The following is a 19,787-nucleotide window of genomic DNA, read 5'->3' on the forward strand; positions in this document are numbered from 1 at the left end:
AAGGGGAGAGCAACACAGATTTATACTGCCCCGCCACCTCTCAGTGGGGATAGACAACATCACACACACACACGCTACACTTAGTCTCAAAACCTTCCCAGTCCTACATGGTAATGTAAATAAACACTGTTCACTTGTGGTGGTTGTTGTTATAAAGCACTCTAGGAAAATCAACAGTGGTTTGCTAGCTGCATCCTATCCTTCCATGGGGTAACATATTTCACAAGTAAACACTATTGTAACAACTACAGTAGACCTGGGTTCAAAAGCCATTTCAAATCATTTCAAATACTTTAGCTGGGATTGATTGAGCTTGGCTGGCACAATGGAACAAATGGAATAGTGGCTTAACTGCAAACCTGTCCATCTGGCACTCCAGTCAGACTAAAGTATTTGAAATATTTCCAAACGTTTTTGAAGCCATGTTTGTGAACAACCCGCCAAGAATTCCAGGCCCCGGGTTAAAGAAGAACAATAAAACAACATTTAAAAACAAGAGAAATAAATTTTCGTTAACAGAAAAGGGAAAAAAGAGAGAAAACGCTTCTACTCAAAACAAAGCTTCTTTTCACAGTTATAACATTATCCCATTCTATCTCAACAGAGCTGACTGCCATTACATATCGGATACGATGCAGCTACATTTTTCTATCAAGCAACCAAAAAATTATAAATGTGTACAATTAAACAACATTAAGGAGGAGGAAATAAACGTACTTTTTATTCTATCAATCTTGTTTAACTGTGAACATTTTGGAACATTTAATATAATATAAACACTAGTGATGCTTTAGAGCCTACAGTTGCCCTGAGCTTCCTGTATAATTCTAAAACAGCCTATCAGAACACAGTGTCAGAGTTTTCTTTTAGTGCTTCTTTCAAACAACCAATGGTGTGCATCTGCCTACACAGTGCCATCCAGAGTCTGTTGTCCCAAGGTGCTTGAGTTAGCCTGTTTGATAAGGAGAGAGTCGCTGCCGTCCATGTCCTGTTTGCCACACCTACAGAAGCAACACAAGACAGATCAACGTTACCAAGTCATACAGACCAAATTCTCCGGTTGGAGGGAAAGTAGGGAAAGTAGTTCCCAGTTTTGCAACCCTATGAAAAAACGTATTATTCAACCGCAATAATAGTGTTCTCATACTGGTCCACATCTGACCTATCAGACATGTGGTCTTACCCAGAGGTTGGTCTGCTCCCTGTCCTTTCATTGGTCTGCTGCTGGTGCTGGTGCTGGTCCAGCTCTGACAGTAACTTCAGGATATTCAAGGCTGCCTGTGGATTGGGGGGGGGGGGATTGGAACATTTGATATAGCCTATATCATAATTTCCCTAGTGCTAGTGCCAATATATGTCTGATTTAAAGCATCTGGGTCGTGTTCAGAGGGCACAGGTGAAACAGGGAAGTACATTCTGAACATGTCCAATATGCTTATTTCCCCCCATATCAAAATGTTTAGCTATGGTGTGCCCTAATGAAAAAGATTCTGGTCTAACCATCAGAGCTCCTTCAGTGTGGTTGTCTGTGTGTCTCACCATGTCGTGACAGGACTCCACGTCCTTGCCAATGCCGTGGCTGATAAGAGGCGGCTGGGAGGAGCAGTTAATCAGCGACACAAATTCATTCTTGTTGTTTTTGGGGAAGTCTTTGTAATCCACCTGCAAGGAAAAAAACAAAGGGTTTTTAATACTAACAATCCAGAATACATTAATAAAAAGTTTCATTGTGTGTGTTCGCACATGCTTGCGCGCCTCTGCGTCTGTGTTTACCTGCAGGCCTTGTACGTTGGCTAGGTAGCTGAGCTGTTCGGAGGTTCTGGTCAGGGGTCCATGAGGTACTAGATGAGCCATACCGTTCTGACTCTTCAGGATGGTATCGGCGGTCAGGGAAGTACCAGCGTACAGCAGCTCGTTGGCGATCATGGCCGTCAGGGTGGCCTTAATATAATAATAACATTAAAAAGGTGCAATATGCAGAAATCGCTCCGCCATTTCCTGGTTGCTAAAATTCTAATAGTATGCCTACTTTCAGTTTATGTGACAAAACAAGCAATGTATAGTGTAGAGAATCATTGTACCATATCTTTTAAATAACCAAAAACATTGTATTTTCAGCTGTTTGAAGCTGATGTACAACACTGAAATTAAAAGACGCAAAAACAAAACTTAAGAACGGGAAGCATAGAAAAAGCGCACATTGAACAGATATCGCTTCTTACACTTGCTGTCAATAAGAACAACAGATCTATAACTCATATTTCTATGTGAATTTGGTTGGGTCACCCAAAAAGTTACATATTGCAGCTTTAACAATAATAACAGTTTATTTGCATAGTGCTTATCTTTATACAAAGACACATTTCATCAAAACATTCAAGAAGTAACAGAGAACATCACAGGACTAAAATAAATATACAAAGGAAACCGAGCTAAAATAATATCATCAAGACTAATGTCGATAACTAAAAACACACACTAGACACAGACACATACTGACACACACACACCTTGGCTGGGTTGGTCCGGGGGCCGTAGCCCTTGTTCTGGTGCCCCTGACTGGGGCTGGCCCCTATAGCCTGGGCCACCTCTGCCACCATGGGCAGGATACCTGCTGGGAGCTGCTGGTGGCTGAGGTAGGGCTGGCGGTAGTCCTCTGCCTTGGAGCCTGAGAGATAGGGGGCGCCAGAGAGACAGACATGTAAAACACTGGGCAGGAAGGAGAATAGGGGATGGAACACCCATGTAATGTAAAAGCATCCCTCATGTCAAAATACTAAATCTGTCATCCCGCACAACACCAAGCCCGCTGGAGGAAGATTGTGAATTACCTATGCTCCCCAAAGAGCCAAAAGGGTTTAAGTCAAATAAGTAAAATCTCTAATATCAAATCCAAAAGCAAAGTCTACTACATAAATCTGAGTCCATATCAAAGCAACCCTGCCCCTGAACCACTCACCCAGCGACTGGCTCTCCTCCACAGAGCCCGGCTCAAAGAAGGTCACTTTCCTCCCGTCTCCATTTTTCTTCTGCGGGACCTTGGGTCACATGAAAGAGCACATGTCAGTTGGCTGCTCAATGGTCATTCAAGTCAACACAAACTCTCTACTGTGTACTGCTGGCTAGATGAGCACATGATTAGGGTCTAACTAAACCAGATGTCTGGCTGGGATGCCTCTGGTGGCTCTTTGGGACCTACTGTACCTTTTCGTCCATTTTGAGCGCAGGTTTGTGGGGCTGAGGCTGAGGCACTTTGAAACCTAGAAGCTCCAGCATCTTCTCTGCTGCGTTCCTCTTGGCTACCTTCTTACTGGGGCCCAAGCCCTCCGCACACTGGCCACACACCGTCACCTGGTGACCACAACCACAGGTCAGGAAGAGAGGAAAAATTGGTCCCAAAACCGACCATAGACACTTATGGAGATCTGAGGGAACTAGCCCTAGATAGGCATACGCAATATGGTGCTAAATTGCCCTCTGATAGGATGGGTGTCATGTTTGCCATATTTGTTCACACCTGTTCAATCCCCTTAGACCTCTACAAGCGCCCTAGGCCTCGAGAATAGGCGCTATGGGGTTGATATGGTCAAGAGCATGTAGGACTAGGCTATTTGAGCCTCCTGTCTTACCTGCATGACAAACTCCCTGCGTCTGGGCAGCCCCCTCTCTGTTAACATGCTGTACTCTGGCTCCTTCTCTTTCTTAGCCTGCTGGATCTGAGCCAGTCTGCTAATGGGGTTCATGCCCTGCCCATACTCTGGACTGGTCTGCAGCTAGGGGCGTAGGGAGAGAGAGAATGAGAGAGATATTAGGCATTACACACGAGAACAAACATTCCTTAGAAACAATTTTCCAACCCTCCAAAAGCTTTCCCCATCAGCCCTCCTGTTGCCCTTTAAAAATGAATAAAATGGCCATCTTAGAAGCCCTTGTTCTTTGTTTATGATGTACAGTACCTTTACTCACTGTTAGCTAGCAAATTTCCCATCTGGGATAATAAAGATGCTCTATCGCTCTCTACTCTCCCTGACCTCATCCCCTGGTCCTCTCACCTTAACGATGGACTTGGTTTTCTTCTTGATGCGTGCTGGCTGAATCTTCTCCACGCTGGGGGGCAGCTGGGGCAGTCTCCTCAGTTCCTCCAGCACAGCTGTAGCTGCCAGCTTCTTAGCCATCTTCTTACTCTTGCCCTCGCCCTCACCACAGAACTCCCCCACCGCCACACGCACCATGAAGCTCTTCATGTGAGGCGGACCTGCCTCCTTCAGAACCTGTGGGTCAGAGAAGGAAAGGAGGGAGGAGGTTAGAGAAAGACAAATAATTAGAAAAAGGCTTAGCAATGTAAAGGTATGTCACCAGGAGAGAAACAATTATTCGTTCAAACTGGACTGACTGCTAGCTAAGCCAATGCAGGACTATAGCCTACCTCAAAGTTGACAGGCATGTTCCTCTTCAGTGCGATCTCAAACACCTGGCTGATTTCTGATTTATTGAAGTTCTCTGTGTCTTCTCCATTAGTCTGAAATCAACAAAGTTTGTGTCAAAACATTCTGTCTGACAGTTGTGTATGTTGCAGCGGCGTGGCTATATGATACAGCGGAGTTGCTTTGTGTGGCAGTATTGAGTCACATATGTGCCCTTCCTTCACATTGTGAAGCAGACCGGTGTAGTGATCCATGTAGCAGGTGTTGCCCTGTGGGTAAAATACTAGAAACCTTCCCAAAGTTCCACCCAACTTTTTCCAGGAATTCCTGTTCGAGGATTCCCAGAAACAGAAGGGAATAAGCAAGGAAGGAATACTAGAAATGGGAATCTTCCAACCAGGATTTCTGGAAAAACCCTGGAACTTTGGAAAAGTTACCAGAATTTCCCTCCAGTGCTGACCCCAGGCAGCTCTGACTGACCCCAGGCAGCTCTGACTGACCCCAGGCAGCTCTGACTGACCCCAGGCAGCTCTGACTGACCCCAGGCAGCTCTGACTGACCCCAGGCAGCTCTGACTGACCCCAGGCAGCTCTGACTGACCTCAGGCAGCTGCTGCAGCAGTATGGGCTCTTTCTGCAGAGTCTTCAGTGCCTTGGCGGCGGCGTCGTGTTTGGCGAGCTGCCGCGTGCGCCCCTTCCCATGGAACTGTTGGCCCCCGATGTTCAGCTCCATGTGGTACAGCACTGGCCCCACCGGGGGAAACGGGTAGTAGTACCTGACCACACAGAGAAGACAGGAGACGCTCAGGTATAGCTTTTACTGAGAGTGACTAATGACCCTCCCCAGAGTGGACATACTGTTGCATGGAGCGTTGGTAAGGCCCTGGGGCCCTGATGTTGTAGTTGAAGCTGGATGGTCTCATCCCAGGGTAGGGGTCTATGGGCTTGTACATGGGCTTCATCCCTAGCTTCATACAGAGGGCATTCAGCTCCACCGTGTGTGTCATGCAATCTACTGTGTTAGGACACACACAACAGAAAACACAAACATTACAGAACAATAGGGACCAAAACTTGAATACACCTGGTGATCAAACTCTTTTGAATGTAGACTACTTAACGCCACTGACTATCAATGTTTCCCCAATCATGATACTCAGCGACTCAAAGTGATGACCTGAGAGCCTCTCTCAGAAATACGCATGCACACATGGCCAGGCGTGCTGGGTTCTTGCCTGTGTTGTTGCGGGGGTTGTTCTTCATGCTAGGTTTGGGCAGTGTGGTCTGGGCCAAGGCTGTGGCAGCTGCAGAGTGCTGGGCCTTCTTTATACTGGTCCCCTCTGCCTCCCAGTGCTGATCCCCCAGCGATAACCGCACTGAGAAGATCTGGGGGAGGAAGAAAAGAGACAGAATAGAGAGAAGTAGAGAGAGGGATTCACATCTCTGTTATTGAAATGAACAAGTATTTAAGAGCAGGGAGGTAGACATAAAAATGCACAGTGATGACTGATCTCCTAGGGTTATGTTCAGTAGGCACAAAATCACAGAAAAAGGCCAGAAATGATGAGGTACTATGTGAAGTTAAACTTCAACAAGAAACACTTGCTTTTGTTTTCAGTTGCAAAACCCTTTGCTACAGTGAGTGTACTCTAATGAACATGCCCCATGCTTGCTAGTGCGTGCCAGTGGTTGGGTTGTTGAGTTACCTTGGAATGAGCTGGTCCTTGCTCACAGAGCAGCTTATACTCAGGCTGGATCTTATTGAAACGGGCTAACTCATTCACCAGACACATGGGGGTCTTCTCTTTAGGGTTTGCCATGTTAGATACTAAAAACAAATAAACAAAAACAGATAAGTCCATTGAGAGAGACACAGACATACAGCTTTGGTGCACACACACAACGCACGCACACCGACAGACCTGTGGAGGCGGGGCTGAAGGGAGTGGCTGAGCCCGAGGGCAGGGCTGAGCTCAGGAGCGGGTGACTGGCGCTCTCGGAGGGTAGGGGGCCAGAGGCACAGGGGATACTGTACCCTGGCTGGTGTTGAGACAGCTGCTGCATGGGGCTGGCAGCATCGCTCGACATAAGGTTACCCGGACACTGGAACTGGAGCTGGGACATACTGGCCAGTTGGGTTTGGTGGAGTCAGGCAGTAGGTAGGTTCGAGGTGGGAACTCTTCAGTGCAGCAGCGATAGACGTTTAAGGTTTGTTTGACTTTGAGGTGAGTGACTGCAAAGCCCTGCCTGAAAAGAGGATAACAAAGAGAATGGTTTAGACAGAGGGTTTGTTTTGGGGTAGATTGTTCCCTGCAATTTAAGGTTATGAGATACAGATTAATTAATTTGTAACACCTAACAACACCCATGCATGAAAAGGTCATAAGGGTGCTGTAAATTTGCATCATATATAAAACAAGAATGAATGGACCGCAATAAATCCAATAAACTGTCAGTTATGTACTATGTTTCCCTGCAATACAATAATGGCTAGCTAGTAACTTAGACATCATCTGGCTGTTGTGACAATCGTCATTCTCTACAGACTGTAGAACTTAATGCCCAACTTGCTAAGAGGACAAGTTTACAAGAGAAAGTCGTTTGGAGGATTTTTGTAAGGTGTGTTCTGCTAGCTACTTAGCCAACCTAGACAACTAACGTTAGCTGTCTGGCTAGTTGGCAAGTAACTAACTAAATATCCAGCTGAGCTAGTTAATGTTCGTTTCATATACGAACATTACACACTCACGTTAGTTGTCATTTATGTTTTTGCAAAACGTTGTCAAGTGTTATTGATTGCCCCGGTCTTGCTAGACAAGTTATTGCAGTTGTGCCATTTGTTTGCACGCTTGTCAAGTACCGGCGGCAGCTAACTAGTTAGCCTAGCCAAATATCTAGCGAGCTAACAATCTAATTATCTGGGCGACGTCAACACATTTGACACTCATGTCATGTGTATTAGCATTTTAAATATTATTCTAAAACAGTCATGAACTATATATTTAGCAATAAAAGGTTTGAATCCGGCATAAATCTGAAGCCGCTAGCTTATCTAACTCCTGTCCTGCAGGAATTGATAGATCATGGATGTCTAGCCTAGGTAGCTCGAGACGCTAGCTAAGCAAACTAGCTAGCTAGTCAGGAGGCATCTAATAAACCTCACCTCGTTATCCTTCTGTCCAGTTCTTAGTTACTCCATTGGATACGTTGCTTAAATGTTGTATTGGTTTGGTTTTGCTCCAATTGTGTAGGGTTTCCCGTGTGATTTTGGATCAAAATGTTGGTAGTGAAGAGGTGGGGAAAAGGCATACAAGGCAAACACTAAAGAGAATGGCCCACTCTTGGCTGTCTCTTCCGGGAAATGACATCGTTCAGCTAGGAGGAAGTCTGCTTGGAAAGTGGGCTACTTTGTAGCTAATGAATGAATGATCATAAGATAGTTATGATCAAGTTCATATCTGATGTTCGTTACAGACGAGCACATCCATAGCTCCAATAAAGGATCTGGAACATTTAGTAAAGAAGATTACATATTGTAGTAGACTAGTCTCATAGATTAGATGCAACATGGGTCTCTCAAACTAGCTAGTATGGTATGTTACATTTCGTATGGTTACATTAAATAGATGGAAGCAGGTTGTATGGGTGGGTGGGTGTATAAAGCGAACGTCTAGGTTGCGTGTTCGATCTCATCATGGATAACTTTAGCAACTTTGCAACTATTTAGCATGTTCGCTAACCATTCCCTTAACCTTAACCCTTTTAGCTATCTCTTCCCTTAACATGAACCCCATCCCCTAGAGATAACATTAGCCACCTAGCGAACGTTAGCCACAACAAATTGGAATAAGTTACATATACATTATATGGCCAAAAGTATGTGGACAACTGCTCCTAGAACATCTCATTCCAAAATCATGGGCATTAATATGGAGTTGGTCCCCCGTTTGCTGCTATAACACCCTCTACTCTTCTGGGAAGGCTTTCCACTAGATGTTGGAACATTGCTGCGGGGACTTGCTTCCATTCAGCCACAAGAGCATTAGTGAGGTGGGGCACTGATGTAGGCGATTAGGCCTTGCTTGCAGTCTGCGTTCCAATTAATCCCAAAGGTGTTCGATGGGGTTGAGGTCAGGGCTCTGTGCAGGCCAGTCAAGTTCTTCCACACTGATCTCAACAAACCATTTCTCTATGGACCTCGCTTTGTGCACGGAGGCATTGTCATGCTGAAACAGCAAAGGGCCTTCCCCAAACTTTTGCCACAAGGTTGGAAGCACAGAATCGTCTAGAATGTCATTGTATGCTGTAGCGTTAAGATTTCCCTTCACTGGAACTAAGGGGCCTAGCCCGAACCATGAAAAACAGCCACAGACCATTGTTCCTCCTCCACCAAATTTTACAGTTGACACTATGCATTGGGGCAGGTAGCGTTCTCCTGGCATCCGCTAAACCCAGATTCGTCCGTCGGACTGTCAGATGGTAAAGCGTGATTCATCACTCCAGAGAACGCGTTTCCACTGTACCAGAGTCCAATGGCGGTGAGCTTTACACCACTCCAGCCGACGCTTGGCATTACGCATGGCGATCTTAGGCTTGTGTGCGGCAGCTCGGCCATGGAAACCCATTTCATGAAGTTCCTGACGAACAGTTCTTGTGCTGACGTTGCTTCCAGAGGCAGTTTGAAACTCAGTAGTGAGTGTTGCAACCGAGGAGTTGTTGCTCCTAAATGTTTCCACTTCACAATAACAGCACTTAGTTGACCGGGGCAGCTGTAGCAGGGCAGAAATTTGACAACCTGACTTGTTGGAAAGGTGGCATCTTATGACGGTGCCACGTTGTAAGTCACGGAGCTCTTCAGTACGGGCCATTCTACTGCCAATGTTGTTTTGGATTTACGTACAGAATAATACAAAATGCTCTGAGAGCATGTTGCAGACAGACAGATGAGTGGCCACACCTACAGTATGTGATATCTCCATTAGTGATGGGTCGTTCACGAACTAACGGCTCTTTTTGGTGAACGTTGGGAACCGAATCGGGGAAAGAGATGTTGGTTTGGCTCCCTGATTTGCATACTGTTGTTACTACTATTTTTTGAGATTCAAACTACAGATTATCTGAAAATAACGTTACAAAATCATTCTCATTTCCATTTTTTGCAGGCTATCTAATAATTTGGCCAGGTAAAAATGTATTTGAACGTGCATATCACATTCTGAAATCATGGTCGCCTACGTTTTGGGCTTTACATTAGATTTTTTTTTTTATGTCATGGTGCTAGGTCAATTTTAAAGCATTTTAAATGAAGAGCCATTTGGGAGTCAAATGATGTGTCTTTTACGTGAATGGAGTCAAATGATAATGCTCATTGAAAAGACTCGGAATGCCCATCACTAATCTCCTTGAGGGATATCTCCCATTATAAACCTAATGGTGCATGGGTTGATCAAACAAACAAATCAAACGAAACAACCATAAATGTCCTCAGCACATTTATTTTGGCAGTGAACGACCATAAGCTGCTAAGAACTTTAACTTACATTGAGAAATCTTTACAACCATGATAGAAAAGAGAAAAGTCACACACACAAACCTAAGCTTATTATGCTCTAAAAATAGAAAATCCATGATTGAATCACTATAAAATATTGCTTCTCTATAACATAATTCTTCTTCCTGTGTCTGTCCATTCCATGATGAGGACAGTGAGTGAGAGACTGTGTTCGAGAGCATCAAAACTGTGATGTATCATGGGTAAATTGTGACTGACTGATGTACAAGTAATAATGAGTCATTATTTATGTTGCAAGGTTAATAGTAGATCAGTCAGTCAGCAGTCGCCTGCACTGTCGCTGCAATGTTGAACATTTCACATTTACATTTTAGTCATCTAGCAGAAGCTCTTATCCAGAGCAACTTACAGTAGTGAGCGCATAATTGTTATTGTACTTTTTCGTACTGATCACCCGTGGGAATCGAACCCACAACCCTGGCGTTGCAAGCGCCATACTCTACCAACAGCCACACAGGACCCGAACAAGCCCAGTGGTTGCATAGCTGTGGAAGTAGGGGTGCGGAGGGTGCTGCAGCACCCTCTGAAAAATCCCCCAAAATAATAATAAAACGTTTTTTGTATTTATTTCTTATATTTTTCCACAAAAGTAGTGGACTGGGCCTTTACTAGTCCTGTATTAGCGGACCGATATAGCTGTCTGTTGCATGGGCAAAGATGTGGTTAGCTAATATGTTAAACACCTATCCAGGCATTGTGAGATCTGACAGGTGTCTGCAATGAAGTCAGCCAGGAACACGGCCAGTGGTTTGAGGTTTCTACAGGTTGTATGTCTGACGTATGTTCAGTGAGTCTCGAAGCATCAGGTCCCGCAGGCGCCACAGTGCGTCTGCCATCGTCGTGTGGGCTCCCTTGCTCTTCAGCCAATGGGAAGGGAGCCTGCTCTCCTGGTCTTTGGACAGGTGGGCATCTCTCCGACGCGCTGTGGAAATGACAGACTTTTCCCATTTTGCTCACATGCCACAACACACACCCACAAACAGAAGTGTAGAAACTCAGCAATAAAGGACACCTAAGAGGACAGCTATTCAAGAGACAGATAATACATGGGAGTAGAGTGAGAAGGAAATTGTTGCGCTCAATTCATTGGAGTTAATTCAGTATGCTGCAGTACAGGTGCGTAGAGAAGAACAGCACATTTGTGAGTAGAAATATACCTTTGAGAGATTGGTCCCACTTGCTGACCGTGTCAGTCTCCGCGTTCAGGCCCTCGATGTACTTGAGGTAGGCCTCAGAGTGGAGCACCCTCTGTGTCTTGGGCGGTGGAGCCACAAACATGGGAGTCATGGGCTGGAGGTGAGAGGGCTGCCCTAGCTGGCCTGGGTAGGGTGGAGGAGCCTGCTGCCCCGGGCTAAACATCCCAGGCTGAGGGAGATACAGGAAAACAAGATAAGGGCACTGCTTTTCCACTGCATTTGGGTACAATATACCGTCTATGGAACTTTTGGAAAATCCAAACAGGGGAATTCCCAACAACAACAAAAAATCATGTCCCACAAGTTATAGAAAACAGTATCAGAGTGCAGTAGCTCATAGGTAGTCCTTAGTAATCAGTTAGGCTTTTACCTGTTGCATGTAGTAGTGGCCTCCGGGACTTCCTTGCATGCCATTCATACCAGGACCCATCATGCCTATCACAAAAACAACAATGAGTTTCCACACACAATCATGACAAAACAACAAGCATTGTTAGTGTAGGATGTATAACGTATGGTGGATGTGCATAGAATGCATGCTGTAGAATAAATGTGTGCGCTTTTTTTAAATACAGAAACTGGTGGTGAGACTGAGGGTTTATTTGTAGTCATATCACCACATGCATTACATGTTTGTTTGTGTGTTAATTGAGTGGAACATGGATTCTGAGATATGCGAGTAAATACAACAGAGTAATACTGTGCGAATGTGTAGAGAAGAGGTAAAGGACGGTGGAACCCGTGTAGTGCTTGACCGCCTGGCGGACAGACAGACAGTTTGAAGAGAAGGTAGCCACACACTATAAACAGTGCCTATAGAAAGTCTACAACCCCCCTTGGATTTCGTCACATTTTATTGTGTTACAAAGTGGGATTAAAATGAATTGAATTGTCATTTTTTGTCAACGATCTACACAAAATACTCTAATGTCAAAGTGGAAGAAAAATGCTTACTTTAAAAAAAAGATAGATGAAAAATAAAGCACTAATATACCTTGATTAGCTAAGTATTCACCCCCTGAGTCAATATATGTTAGAAACACATTTGGCAGCGATTACAGCTGTGAGTCTTCTTGGCTATGTCTCATAAGAGCTTTGCACACCTGTATGGTGCAATACTTGCACATTATTCTTTTAAAAATTATTCAAGCTCTGTCAAGGTGTTGGGGATCATGGCTAGACAGCAATTTTCAAGTCTTGCCATAGATTTTCAAGGAGATTTAAGTCAAAACTGTAACTTGGCCACTCAGGAACATTCACTGTCTTCTTGGTAAGCAACTCCAGTGTAGATTTGGCTTTGTGTTGTAGGTTCTGGTCCTGCTGAAAGGTGAATTCCTCTCCCAGTGTCTGGTGTAAAGCAGACTGAAGCAGGTTTTCCTCTAGGATTTTGCCTGTGCTTAGCTCCATCCAGTTTATTTTCATCCTGAAAAACTCCCCAGTTTTTGCCGATGTCAAGCATACCCATACCATGATGCAGCCACCACCATGCTTGAAAATAAGGAGGCAGTTACTTAGTGATGTGTTGTGATTGCCCCAAACATAAGGCTTTGCATTTAGGCCCAAAAGTGTATTCCTTTGCAGTATTCCTTTAGTGCCTTTTTGCATACATATGCATGTTTTGGAATATTTGTTTTCTGTATATTTGTATTCTTCTTTTCACTCCGTAATTTAGGTCATTATTGTGGAGTCACTACAATGTTGTTGATCCATCCTAAGTTTTCTCCCATCACAGTCATTGAACTCTGTAGCTGTTTAAAATCAATGGCCTAATGGTGACATTTACATTTACGTCATTTAGCAGACGCTCTTTTCCAGAGCGACTTACAGTTAGTCCCTAAGCAGTTTCCTTCCTGTCCTGCAGCTCAGTTCAGAATGACGACTGCATCTTTGATGTGTCTGGGTGGTTTAATACATCATCCACAGCATAATTATTAACTTGACCATGTTTATAGATATATTCAAATGTCTGATTTGTTATTCTTACCCATCAACCAATCACTACCCTTCTTTATGAGGCTTTCGAAAAGCTCCCTGGTCTTTGTAGTTTAATCTGTGCTTGAAATTCAATACTTACAGATGTATGTATGGGGGACAGAGGAAGGGGTAGTCATAAAAAAATAATGTCAACCCCTATTATTTCACACAGAGTGAGTCCATATAACTTATACGATTTGTTGAGCCACATTTTACTTCTGAACTCATTTAGGCTTATGCAACAACTATATTTCATTTATTTAATTTGTATTAATTTGTAAAAAATATATATATAATTTTCTTTTCACTTTGCCATTATGGAGTATTTTGTGTCGATCGATGACCAAAAATTACATTTAAATCTATTTCAATCCCACTTTGTAACGCAACATTTTTTGAAAAAAGTTCAAGAGGGTGTAGACTTTCTATAGGCACTGCAGCTCTGATGCAGAGCAATAGAATGTTCAGCTACCTTCTTTACTTTTCAAAGTGTTTTGTTAAGCAACCTTTACCTCGCCAACTCAGGTATACGTTTTCCCGTCTCAGAACAGACAGACAGACAGAGACCAGGCTTGGCAGCCTGAGTGGTCAGTGGGCCACCACAGCACAGCCTGTCTGTGGACCAGGTAAACCCCTCCAGCAGGAGAGACCAAGACACGACTGACTGGAAGCTAATGACTGACCAGGACAGGTATGGCCTTGGCCTGGAGTGTGAGTGGGGTCCTTACCCGGGTAGGGCATGCCAGGGTGGTACCCTGGCATACCTGGCTGGAGGTGTTGGGGGGGCATCGGGCCCATATGGTGAGGTGGCATTGGGCCCATACCCAGCAAGCCCTCATGGGGGCCCTGCATGGGCATGCTGTAGGGGGGGCCGTAAGCTCCCATCATGCCTTAGGAGGAGGAGGCGGGGCCGGGAATGACAACAAGATAACCATGCATAAGTGACATGCAACTGACTATCCAAAAGACATGCACTACATATTAATGATAAAAGATTAAGTTAAACCAGTTAGTAAGTAAAACAAGCATGGGTGTTACTGTAAAGAAGAGGTTAAATAATACAAATACAATTTTTGGTCATGCTGTTAATTTGGATCATGCAAACTTTGATTCAATGCATTTGATGCAAAACAAAATATAAAACAGATGAAATAATATTAAATAAAAATTATCAGCAACAGAAACGGAAACAATCACAGCCTATAATGAAGATGCAGTTGAAAGCCAATGGACAATTTTGAATGGGCAATTTCCGGATAGGGGAAGAGGGTAAATAAATTAAGGTTTAATTGTTTTAGCAGTCCAGCTTAATTATTTCCCGGGTAGTTGCTAAGTCCCAAGCAATCGTGCCATCTCCCTGAATCCCAAATCTCCCCTAGCCACTACCCATGAGGCACTGTATATCTGGGTGCTTAGGGGCTAGTGGTTGATTTGGGATGTCGGTCTCTGTGAGGAAGGGGTTACCTGGACCAGGCATCATTCCCATGTGGCTAGTTGAAGGCACCACCCCCATCATGGACCCTACTGGGGTACCTGCTCTAGGGGACGCTTGCTGCTGGGCTACCCTCTCCCTCTCCTGCTGCTCCACCACTCTGGCTGCCCGCTCTGGAACAAACAGCAATACGCACGCTTGGATTAATTCATAACGCTAACATTGAAGGGACATAACACTCCAAGATCCAAGTTTGTCAGATGTTTGGCTAGGGATATGGACTAGCGTATTTTGTTTTGTCGACATTTGGAAAGTTTACAGACAAATTTGCTGTTTCCATCAGGCCGGACGTTACATTTTTTATCCAACATGTACTTTACTCGCAGGAAAAGGTTGGATGGAAACATGGTTATTGTCATCACCAATCTGATTCTGATTGCAGATCTCAACCTGTGTATGAATTCACTGGTGAAACAAAGTCTCCATAGAGATGCCTCAGTACTAGCATGCTTCCCTGGCCTTCCTACCTTCATACTCTACTTTCTTGGGAGCCTCCAGGTTTCTCCACTCCGTGCCCACCAGACGGCTGAGCTCCCCGAAGGAGAAGTCAGGGTGGCGGGTCTTGATGACCGAACGCATCTCACTGCTGAATAGGATGTAACCACTCATGTTAACCTTCCTCTTGGCTCCTTCCTTCTTAGACACGCCCTTCGCCTTGGGAGTGGACTGTGGAGAGAAACAGGGGGTAGACCGGTCAATCAACAGTAACACCTATGTTAATTAATAGAGTGGATGTCCACGCCCCCGCTGAAATCTAACTAGCATAATAAAAACATCCCATAAAATCCATCTGTTTAAGCTAAAGATACGTTATTTTTTTAGCATGGGCTGCGTCTCAATCCACCACATCCGCCAATGTTGGCCTTCCACATCTGCAGTGAAAGGTGGCATAGCTACAGCGGTGTTTGTCAGACTAGGAGACATCTGAAAATCTCTCTCACAAAAACGTCTGTAGTGTCCGAGAGATAGAGATAGACAGTGCATTCGGAAAGCATTCAGACCCCTTGCAAAAAAAAAAAAGATATATCACATTTACATAAGTATTCAGACCCCTTACTCAGTACTTTGTTGAAGACCCTTTGGCAGCGATTACAGCCTTGAGTCTTCTTGGGTATGACGCTACAAGCTTGGCACACCTGAATTTGGGGAGTATCTCCCATTCTTCTCTGCAGATCCTCAAGCTCTGTCAGGTTAGATGGGAAGCGTCGCTGCACAGCTATTTTCAGGTCTCTCCAGAGATGTTCGATCGGGTTCAAGTCTGGGCTGTGGCTGGGCCACTCAAGGACATTCAGAGACTTGTCCCGAAGCCACTCCTGCATTGTCTTGGCTGTGTGCTAAGGGTCGTTGTCCTGTTGGAAGGTGAACCTTTGCCCCAGTCTGAGGTCCTGAGTGCTCTGGAGAAGGTTTTCATCAAGGATCTCTCTGTACTTTGCTCCGTTCAGCTTTCCCTAAATCCTGACTAGTCTCCCAGTCCATGCCACTGAAAAACATCCCCACAGCATGATGTTGCCACCACCATGCTTCACCGTAGGGATGGTGCCAGGTTTCCTCCAGACGTGACGCTTGGCATTCAGTCCAAAGAGTTCAATCTTGGTTTCATCAGAGCAGAGAATCTTGTTTCTCATGGTCTGAGAGTCTTTAGGTGCCTTTTGGCAAACTCCAAGCGGGCTGTCATGTGCCTTTTTACTGAGGAGTGGCTTCCATCTAGCCACTCTACCATAAATGCCTGATTGGTGGAGTACTGCAGAGATGGTTGTCCTTATGGAAGGTTCTCCCATCTCCACAGAGGAACTCTGGAGCTCTGTCAGAGTGACCATTGGGTTCTTGGTCATCTCCTTCACGAAGGCCCTTCTCCCCCAATTACTCAGTTTGGCCGGGCGGCCAGCTCTAGGAAGAGTCTTGGTGGTTCCAAACATCTCAAGGATGATCAATAGAAACAGGATGCCCCTGAGCTCAATTTCAAGTCACATAGCAATGGGTCTGAATACTTACGTAAATAAAGTATTTCTGTTTCTTTATTTTCAATAAATTAGCAAAATTTCTAAAAACCTGTTTTTGTGCTTTGCCATTATGGGGTATTGTGTGTAGATTGATGAGTACATATTATTTTTGTAATACATTTTAGAATAAGGCTGTAACGTAACAAAATGTGGAAAAAGTATCTCAAAATGTTTGGACACACCTACTCATTCAAGGGTATTTCTTTATTTTTTTACTAATTTCTACACTGAAGAATAGTAGTGAAGACATCAAAACTATTAAATAACACATATGGAATCATGTAGTAAGCAAAAAAAGTGTTAAACAAATCCAAATATATTTTATATTTGAGATTCTTCAAATAGCCACCCTTTGCCTTGATGACAGCTTTGCACACTCTTGGCATTCTCTCTACCAGCTTCACCTGGAATGTTTTTCCAACACTCTTGAAGGAGTTCCCACATGCTGAGCACTTGTTGGCTGTTTGTCCTTCACTCTGCGGTCCGACTCATCCCAAACCATCTCAATTTGGTTGAGGTCGGGGGATTGTGGAGGCCAGGTCATCTGGTGCAGCACTCCATCACTCTCCATCTTGGTAAAATAGCCCTTACACCGCCTGGAGGTTTGTTGGGTCATTGTCCTGTTGAAAAACAAATGATAGTCCCACTAAGTCCAAACCAGATGGGATGGCGTATCGCTGCAGAATGCTGGTTAAGTGTGCCTTGAATTCTAAATAAATAACAGACAGTGTCACCAGCAAAGCACCCCCACACCATAACACCTCCTCCTCCATGCTTTACGGTGGGAAATACACATGCGGAGATCATCCGTTCACCCACACCGCGTCTCACAAAGACAGCGGTTGTAACCAAAAATCTCCAATTTCGACTCCAGACCAAAGGACACATTTCCACCAGTCTAATGTCCATTGCTCGTGTTTCTTGGCCCAAGCAAGTCTCTTCTTATTGTTGGTGTCCTTTAGTCGTGGTTTCTTTGCAGCAATTCGACCATGAAGGCCTGATTCACACAGTCCCCTCTGAACAGTTGATGTTGAGATGTGTCTGTGACTTGAACTCTGTGAAGCATTTATTTGGGCTGCAATTTCTGAGGCTGGTAACGCTAATGAACTTATCCTCTGCAGCATTGGTAACTCTGGGTCTTCCATTCCTGTGGCGGTCCTCATGAGAGCCAGTTTCATCATAGCGCTTCATTGTTTTTGCGACTGCACTTGAAGAAACGTTGAAAGTTCTAGAAATGTTCCGGATTGACTGACCTTCATGTCTTAAAGTAATGATGGACTGTCGTTTCTCTTTGCTTATTTGAGCTGTTCTTGCCATAATATGGACTTGGTCTTTTACCAAATATGGCTGTCTTCTGTATACCAACCCTACCTTGTCACAACACAACTGATTGGCTCAAACGCATTAAGAAGGAAATAAATTCCACAAATTAACTTTTAACAAGGCACACCTGTTAATTGAAATGCATTCCAGGTGCCTACCTCATGAAGCTGGTTGAGAGAATGCCAAGAGTGTGCAAAGCTGTCATCAAGGCAAAGAGTGGCTACTTTGAAGAATCTCAAATAAAAAATATATTTTGATTTGTTTAACACTTTTCTGGTTACTACATGATTCCATATGTGTCATTTCATAGTTTTGATATCTTCACTATTATCCTACAATGTATAAATGAGTAAAAATAAAGAAAAACCCTGGAATGAGTAGGTGTCCAAACTTTTGACTGGTACTGTGTATGTATGTATGTATGTACACTGCAAAAAAAAATAAAAGGGAACACTTAAACAACATTCTTATTAATCTTATTAAATACTTTTTTCTTTACATAGTTGAATGTGCTGACAACAAAATCACACAAAAATGATCAATGGAAATCAAATTTATCAACCCATGGAGGTCTGGATTTGGAGTCACCCTCAAAATTAAAGTGGAAAACCACACTACAGGCTGATCCAACGTTGATGTAATGTCCTTAAAACAAGTCAAAATGAGGCTCAGTTGTGTGTGTGGCCTCCACGTGCCTGTATGACCTCCCTACAACGCCTGGGCATGCTCCTGATGAGGTGGCGGATGGTCTCCTGAGGGATCTCCTCCCAGACCTGGACTAAAGCATCCGCCAACTCCTGGACAGTCTGTGGTGCAAAGTGGCGTTGGTGGATGGAGCGAGACATGATGTCCCAGATGTGCTCAATTGGATTCAGGTCTGGGGAACGGGCGGTCCATAGCATCAATGCCTTCCTCTTGCAGGAACTGCTGACACACTCCAGCCACATGAGGTCTAGCATTGTCTTGCATTAGGAGGAACCCAGGGCAAACCAAACCAGCATATGGTCTCACAAGGGGTCTGAGGATCTCATCTTGGTACCTAATGGCAGTCAGGCTACCTCTGGCGAGCACATGGAGGGCTGCCACCCCACACCATGACTGACCCACCGCCAAACCGGTCATGCTGGAGGATGTTGCAGGCAGCAGATCGTTCTCCACGGTGTCTCCAGACTCTGTCACGTCTGTCACGTGCTCAGTGTGAACCTGCTTTCATCTGTGAAGAGCACAGGGCGCCAGTGGCGAATTTGCCAATCTTGGTGTCCTCTGGCAAATGCCAAACGTCCTGCACGGTGTTGGGCTGTAAGCACAACCCCCACCTGTGGACGTCGGGCCCTCATACCACCCTCATGGAGTCTGTTTCTGACCGTTTGAGCAGACACATGCACATTTGTGGCCTGCTGGAGGTCATTTTGCAGGGCTCTGGCAGTGCTCCTCCTGCTCCTCCTTGCACAAAGGCGGAGGTAGCGGTCCTGCTGCTGGGTTGTTGCCCTCCTACGGCCTCCTCCACGTCTCCTGATGTACTGGCCTGTCTCCTGGTAGCGCCTCCATGCTCTGGACACTACGCTGACAGACACAGCAAACCTTCTTGCCACAGCTCGCATTGATGTGCCATCCTGGATGAGCTGCACTACCTGAGCCACTTGTGTGGGTTGTAGACTCCGTCTCATGCTACCACTAGAGTGAAAGCACCGCCAGCATTCAAAAGTGACCAAAACATCAGCCAGGAAGCATAGGAACTGAGAAGTGGTCTGTGGTCACCACCTGCAGAACCACTTCTTTATTGGGGGTGTCTTGCTAATTGCCTATA

General features: G+C 44.8%; 2 protein-coding genes across 7 annotated transcripts in view; both read right to left on the reverse strand.

Annotated features, from left to right (window-relative positions):
- Window positions 1-698: 698 nt before the first annotated feature.
- stau1 (staufen double-stranded RNA binding protein 1) lies at window positions 699-7,783 on the reverse strand. Of its 2 annotated transcripts, none has more exons than XM_041887858.1 (16): window positions 7,587-7,783; window positions 6,346-6,670; window positions 6,130-6,251; window positions 5,659-5,809; window positions 5,282-5,435; window positions 5,025-5,199; window positions 4,427-4,519; window positions 4,053-4,271; window positions 3,630-3,773; window positions 3,205-3,351; window positions 2,960-3,038; window positions 2,511-2,668; window positions 1,774-1,941; window positions 1,540-1,662; window positions 1,184-1,278; window positions 699-1,001 (listed from the first exon to the last, which is right to left on the reverse strand). In XM_041887858.1, the coding sequence occupies exons 2-16, from the start codon at window positions 6,545-6,547 to the stop codon at window positions 905-907; spliced, it is 2,127 nt and encodes a 708-aa protein (XP_041743792.1). In that variant the 5' UTR covers window positions 6,548-6,670; window positions 7,587-7,783; the 3' UTR covers window positions 699-904. The 2 variants fall into 2 exon arrangements, with proteins under 2 accessions (XP_041743792.1, XP_041743791.1); XM_041887857.1 differs by having other exon boundaries at window positions 5,282-5,438.
- A 2,117-nt stretch (window positions 7,784-9,900) lies between these two features.
- The window catches only part of pbrm1l (polybromo 1, like), a 54,702-nt gene continuing 44,815 nt past the window's right edge, over window positions 9,901-19,787 (reverse strand). For 3 of the 5 annotated variants that reach the window (XM_041887854.2, XM_041887852.2, XM_041887851.2), the window contains exons 27-32: window positions 15,125-15,323; window positions 14,630-14,770; window positions 13,894-14,055; window positions 11,562-11,626; window positions 11,153-11,360; window positions 9,901-10,917 (exon numbers count right to left, since the gene is read on the reverse strand). In XM_041887854.2, coding sequence (XP_041743788.2) covers window positions 10,754-10,917; window positions 11,153-11,360; window positions 11,562-11,626; window positions 13,894-14,055; window positions 14,630-14,770; window positions 15,125-15,323 — 939 coding nt within the window. In that variant the 3' untranslated portion in view covers window positions 9,901-10,753. The remainder of the gene's footprint in view (window positions 10,918-11,152; window positions 11,361-11,561; window positions 11,627-13,893; window positions 14,056-14,629; window positions 14,771-15,124; window positions 15,324-19,787) is intronic. The other 2 variants (XM_041887855.2, XM_041887856.2) reach the window with 2 other exon arrangements.

This window comes from Coregonus clupeaformis, chromosome 10 (genome assembly GCF_020615455.1).
Source record: "Coregonus clupeaformis isolate EN_2021a chromosome 10, ASM2061545v1, whole genome shotgun sequence".
NCBI classification, from domain to species: Eukaryota; Metazoa; Chordata; class Actinopteri; order Salmoniformes; family Salmonidae; genus Coregonus; species Coregonus clupeaformis.

Bases quoted from the DNA above. Each gene is read 5' to 3' on its own strand.
- stau1 (XM_041887857.1), bottom strand. From the start codon at position 6,547: ATGTCCCAGCTCCAGTTCCAGTGTCCGGGTAACCTTATGTCGAGCGAT. The intron at 3,774-4,052 runs GTGAGAGGACCA...CTACGCCCCTAG, and splicing joins AAACCAAGTCCATCGTTAAG to CTGCAGACCAGTCCAGAGTA. The intron at 1,002-1,183 runs GTAAGACCACAT...TTGCTTCTGTAG, and splicing joins GGGAGCAGACCAACCTCTGG to GTGTGGCAAACAGGACATGG.